Source organism: Sinocyclocheilus anshuiensis, unplaced genomic scaffold (genome assembly GCF_001515605.1).
Source record: "Sinocyclocheilus anshuiensis isolate Anshui unplaced genomic scaffold, SAMN03320099.WGS_v1.1 scaffold2430, whole genome shotgun sequence".
In the NCBI taxonomy this organism is placed as follows: domain Eukaryota; kingdom Metazoa; phylum Chordata; class Actinopteri; order Cypriniformes; family Cyprinidae; genus Sinocyclocheilus; species Sinocyclocheilus anshuiensis.
Window position 1 is genome coordinate 181265 of NW_015556097.1, and position 6519 is coordinate 187783.

Consider the following 6519-nt stretch of genomic DNA (forward strand, 5'->3'; position numbering starts at 1 on the left):
AAGACTATGTGCCATATTTCTAGACAGAAGAGCGGCACCACCCCAGGAGGGATGAAGACCATCTCTTTTCAACAGGTCAGGTCTGCCCCAAAAACTCCTCCAATTGTCTGTGAAACCGATGTTATTCTGCGGGCACCACTTAGACATCCAGCCACTGAGTGACGACAGTCTGCTATGCATCTCATCGCCACGGTAAGCAGGGAGGGGACCAGAGCATATTACAGAAATGGAAAATCTGTGAACACAGAACAACAGTGATATGCATTTGTGCATGCATTTAAGGGTTCATGCATACAAAGACATGTTTGTGCACTTAGGAGAATGTACATCGGAAAGACTTTGAAGATGTGTCAGTCAGCAGTTCTGCAGGTACAAGCTTTCAGCTTCAAAGACTGCCACAGCAGTGAATGACAGGAAAAGAGCTGTGCAGCAATCACAAGGTGTTGTGCATGTTATCTCAAGATCTTTTTGAGGTGAACACGTGCACGGTCTCACTTTTATCCACTCTTATACGAGAACTTGTACTGTGGATATGACACAAACACACAGATAACAGACCAACACAGCAAGGCATCAGTAGCAATGATCTTCACCACAACTACAGTGTGAGAAATACTACTGTATGTATGTAATCTTGGTTAGACCATCATAGATTTTATCATCACTGACAACTATATAAAAAAATCATACACTACCATTCAAAAGTTTAGGTAAGAGATTTTTTTTTATAAAGAACAGCAGAAATGAATACATTCACTGAGCAAGGACACATTGATTTGATCAAAAAATGTTAGATCAAAAATAAATGCTCAGCCCAGACCTTCGGGATGTTCCGACCAAAACAGTATGCCATCTTTCAAATCTACAATTGTGCTAAAACACACTAGAAACATGTTGACACGTTAGCAATGTGCTAAAACATGTTAGTTGCTAGGTTTGTGCTTAGACATGGTAGTGACATGCTAAAAATTTAGAAACAGAAATTTTTTTTAGAAAATAGAAGAGGTGAACATATCATAAATGTGTACTTAAGTCATTATCTGTATGAATTCCATTTATAATGTATGTATTATACAGTATTTATACATAAAGTAATCATTCAGAGAAAAAACACTTTCATCAACAACCCAAAATGCATAATGAACATTCTCTCCACAGCGAACTAGTGTATGCATGTAAGAAACTTCTGCAAACGTGTGTTTACATACATTTACATGTAGTCATTTAGCAGACAAGCACGAGCGGCACGTATAGCAGAGTTTGTGTGCTTTAGGAGTTGACAGACGTCCATATCCTTGAGGATATTCTTCACACATCCACACCCACAAAGAGATTTCTTTGCAATCACACCTAGATAAATTACATCAGGTCCCCCGCGAGATCCACGTCCAAACAAGACAATGAGGCTGGCTCAAGAGTCTTTCTGTGTGAAACTAGATTTGCATCACCTGAAGGAAATAGTAGTGTTTGTGAAAGAGTAAAGTTCAGCTTTCAGGATTTATCTGTGTGTAAATTAAATGTTGCATTTAGTGTGTATCTTGTGTCTAGTCGGCTGCATTCAAGAATGAGCATGATTAGAATAGTACACAGAACCTTTAACACAAAACTACCGCATATGTGTCCCTGGAGCACAAAAGCAGTCATAAGCATCACAGGTATATTTGTAGCAATAGCCAACAATACATTGTATGGTTTAAAATGATCCATTTTTCTTTTATGCCAAAAATCATTAGGACATTAAGTAAAGATCATGTTCCATGAAGATATTTTGTAAATTTCCTACCATAAATATATCAGAACTTAATTTTTGATTAGTAATATGCATGTCTAAGAACTTAATTTGGACAACTTTAAAGATGATTTTCTCAATATTTAGATTTTTTTTGCACCCTCAGATTCCAGATTTTCAAATAGTTGTATCTCAGCCAAATATTGTCCTATCCTAACAAACCATACATCAATGGAGAGCTTTAAGATGGTGTATAAATCTCAATTGAAAAAAAAAAAACCCTTATGACTGGTTTTGTGGTCCAGGGTCACATATAAACTATGACCTTAATGTAGCAACTTACTATATGCATAATGCACGTTTCACATGCGATTTCTAAAAAAAGTAGTAGTTATAGTGTAGTAAATTAGTTTACCACCTTAAAGAGTTGCTTTGCGTTATACAAGGAAAATAACTGAACAGAAGACCAATCACAATTCAGTGTTAATGAAGTGTGTATGCTGAGCAGATGCAAAACCAGAACAAGTGAGGAACATATGAGCAGACGTGGTTTGGGTTACACTGCCTGAGGGTGTGTGTCTTCACGAGGAGAACAGCTGCGGAGGACAGCTCTGAACAACCTGTCTTACAGGTGTGAGTCAGTCACAACCAGTTCTCCTTCACCTCCAACATTTATTCCTCTGTCACAGATGTGTGACAGTGTTCTAACAGGAAGACGTTTGTTTTCCACTATTTGTAGCGTTGTTTGCAAGCATGGCTAGAACGAACCCCCATCCAGAAGTGTTTGGCTTCTCATGGGACTCGTGATGATTATTAGCTGAAATCTCGTGGCTTGTTGAGGAGAGGTGTGTTGAAGCACAAAAGCTAAGGGTGTGTTACAGTCAGTTTAGCACAGTTTAAATCCACAAAACTTACATTGAGGTAAATCCTCAATGACCAAAAAAAAAAAAAACTACAGGTGCATCTCAATAAATTAGAATGTCGTGGAAAAGTTCATTTATTTCAGTAATTCCAGTAATTCGACATTCTAATTTATTGAGATGCACCTGTATAAGCAAAGTCAGAAAGTTTTAGCAAAAGGCAATAACAGCAACTAGCATTTTCAGAAAAAGAACATGCTCGTCAAAATGAATGGAAAACCACAATAGGGTTAATCCTACTAATCATGAATGATGGTTTGGTTAAGTAACAGAGATTACTCAGGTTTGAGTTCTCCCATTTCTACACAGATTCTTGTTCATTCACCAAAAAACAGAACAAAAACAAAAAACTAAGAAACAGATGTACAAAACTCAAACCCTTTTATTAAAGTCTATCGCATGTATTATTTATATATATATACTGTATAAAAGTTCTACAGTGACAGAACTGGCACATGGTCAGACAACGGTTAGTCATGGATTCGTTCATTCGTTCTCAAAGAACAACACAGAACACGAGAGAAATATACACAACAAACACCGACAGACACACCGCTTCACCAGATGAGGGTGTGTGCGGGCGCCTTCATGGGAGATGAGGATCGTTTGGAAGAACAAATAAATACATTATCACGCTTCACTTGTGCATGTTCTGCATCCTCTGCCAGCATTCACATGGGTTCTCGCACGCACACACATCACGATTTTTGCAGTCGTAAGCAGAGGTCTGACAGAGAGTGTGTTCATCAAATCTTGAATACTGGCTGTAGTGTGAGGTAAACGGACTGTGTATCTACAGCCACATCTAACATTAAACACACGTCTGAGTCTTTAACACCGGGCCCGAAGCGCTTTAGCACCAGAGTAGAGAGCATCAGAGTGTGTTTCAGTGGAAATGCATCACCGTCTGGAGTTGTGTAAACTGTGTGTTCAGTCGCTGTCGCTCGTGTCGCTGCTGGGGTCGCCCTGGACTTTGTTGCGGTGCTGCATGGCGCGGTGATACGCCACCTGAACAGACTTCCTGATGTTCGACTTCCGGCCTTCCAGCATCTTCTCTTTGTCCAGATCCTGATTGACGCCCAGAGGAACCAGTTTGGAGCGCGGCAGCCATTGCCTGCACACACACACACACACACACACACACACACACACACAGTGCTAGAGTTAGAGGGTCAAATAAAGATGCAATAGAGGCTACACTTTATTTTGATAGTCCACTTTAGACATTCTACTAACTCTAAGTAGCTTTGCAACTACATGTCAACTAATGCTCATTAATTCACAACTACACGTCTACTAACTCTCAGAGTAGACTGTTAGGTTAGGTTTTGGGTTGGTAGAATAAGTTGATATTTACTTGCAAAGTTTCTCATAGTCAGTATGTTGTGGACCCATCAAAATAAAGTGTTATCAAATATCTAATTCACAACTACACGTCTACTAACTCTCAGAGTAGACTGTTAGGTTAGGTTTTGGGTTGGTAGAATAAGTTGATATTTACTTGCAAAGTTTCTCATAGTCAGTATGTTGTGGACCCATCAAAATAAAGTGTTAGCAGATATCAAGCAGACAGTCTACTAATACTCTAATGACTGCTAGTTGGCATGTAGTTAAAGTTACTTACCGTTAGTAGTATACCTAAAGTGGACTATCAAAATAAAGTGTTAGCAGCTATCAAGCAGACAGTCTACTAATACTCTAATGACTGCTAGTTGGCATGTAGTTAAAGTTACTTACCGTTAGTAGTATGCCTAAAGTGGACTATCAAAATAAAGTGTTAGCAGATGACGATATTAGCGTCCACACCAGCAGACGATATCGTCGGTTTATTCTCAGCGCACGCTCGTCTACCGCTTTAAATTCTCCAGCTTGTGACAGCAGGATGGATTCTGATTGGCTGTCAATATTTTTAGCGTTCATCAGCTGGAGAAAATCGTTCTGGAAGTGATTCCAACGATATCGTTTCTCTGTGCCTTTATCGTTATAGTTGTGGTGTGGACTCTGCTATTCTTTAATACTGAGAACGATTTTATATCTTTATAGTTGTCGTTCCTGTTGTGAACGGGCCTCTAGCGTCTCTTTTCAGCTGATTTCCTCTGGCCTATTTCTCTCTGTTTGCCACACAGGATGCTCAGATGCTGACAGGGTTACATCGCTCTCATGAGAAGGTCAAAGTGGATCAACATCAACTAGCATTACAGAGCCTCTTGTAATGACAAAGATCATTACGATGTTTTGCGCTGTGAGATTGTAATGAATATTAAGCACATTAACTACGCCTACATTTATCATGCTGATTCAGGAAAACCCCTGACCTACAGTAATGATTGTGTGAACATTAAGAATAATCACCACTGAAATGCTGGAAAATTACCAAAACCCACCTCAAAACTAGAGCTTTAAGACACTCTACAGTAATGAGAATGAGATTTCGGGCATTACGGTACAGCAATTTCAGCAAAATGTGCTTAGTTGTGAAATATGAGAGAGTGATGCATTTCTAGGTTTTTGAATGACAATGTAAGAGTTACGATTCAAGATCAAAGGCATAAACCGCGTGCTGAAAGAAATTGGTCACCTCAGTGGAAGAATTACTAACAGAAGTTTCTACGACTGTAACTGTGGAAGATTCCAGCATCACAACAGCGACATCAAAACACGAGAAAGAAAATCAGCCTTTTCACATTTCAGTTTCCACAGGAGCAACATATACTTTCTAATAAAAATACTGCAACACAGTCTCCTCTCAACTCACCTGACTTACGGAACTCAAGGCATCAATAAAAAAAAATAACCTGAGCAAATATTTGCAACATTTTTATAGGTTTGTGCTCGGTAAGATTTTGTAATGTCAGTTTTGATCACACCAAGGCTGCATAAAATAATAGTGAAATGTTACCATTTCAAACAGTCTTCAGAGTCACATGATCTTCAGAAATCATTCTAATATACTGATTTGCTGCTCAAGAAACATTTCTGATTATCATCAATGTTGAAAACAGTTGTGCTGCACAATATTTTTGTGGAAACTGTGACACATTTTATTTTTCAGGATTCACAGATGAATAGAAAGTTCAAAAGAACAGCATTTATTTGAAATAGAAATAATTTGTCACATTATATGTCTTCACTGGCACTTTTGACCAATTTAATACGTCCTCGATCAATAAAAGTATGAATTTCTTTCAAAAAATCTAACTGAGCACAAACCTTTGAAAGGTAGTCTAGTTAAGGTTTCTCTTAAAAGTAATACCACTTTTGACAGACACACAGCTCTAAGCAAAGACACCTACGCATTTGTGTGTGTTTGTGTATATAGTTACGGCAAGTGTGAAGAGCATGAGCGTGTGACTAACCAGGTCCTCTTGTTGTCGAAGAAGAGCACGAGGAAGAGATGCTCGCGCGCCTCCTGCGTCATCTGCTCTCCCAGCTTCAGCACCTCTATCGGCGGGACAGGAATCGGGACGCCCCGGTGGAACACACCCTCCCGTGGCATCTTGGGATCAATGATCTGTGGGAAGATATCGCAGGTCTCAAAATGAGAAGAGAGGACTGAGGCGGCCCCTGCTGGACACACACAGCACCTTCAGTCACAGGAACTCAACATGTCTGACTGATTACAGGTCAAGTGCTGCAGCTAGGTCCCTTTTATTATTTTGGGTTATTTACTGTTCCACTGAAAAAAGTGCTTTGAGTGCCTGCACATCAAATCCCTTCACTGCTGCTCTACTGTCAACTCAGAAGGTATACTTATAACATCACAGTAATATACAGGTGCATCTCAATAAATTAGAATGTCATGGAAAAGTTCATTTATTTCAGTAATTCAACTCAAATTGTGAAACTCGTGTATTAAATAAATTCAATGCA

At 39.2% G+C, this 6519-nt stretch overlaps 1 protein-coding gene across 1 annotated transcript in view; it reads right to left on the bottom strand.

Annotated features, from left to right (window-relative positions):
* Nucleotides 1-3030: 3030 nt before the first annotated feature.
* The window catches only part of LOC107676209 (peregrin-like), a 23968-nt gene continuing 20479 nt past the window's right edge, over nt 3031-6519 (bottom strand). Inside the window, exons 11-12 of the mRNA XM_016470714.1 lie at nt 6006-6160; nt 3031-3763 (exon numbers count right to left, since the gene is read on the bottom strand). Of these exons, the coding sequence (XP_016326200.1) occupies nt 3580-3763; nt 6006-6160 (339 nt within the window). The 3' untranslated portion in view covers nt 3031-3579. The remainder of the gene's footprint in view (nt 3764-6005; nt 6161-6519) is intronic.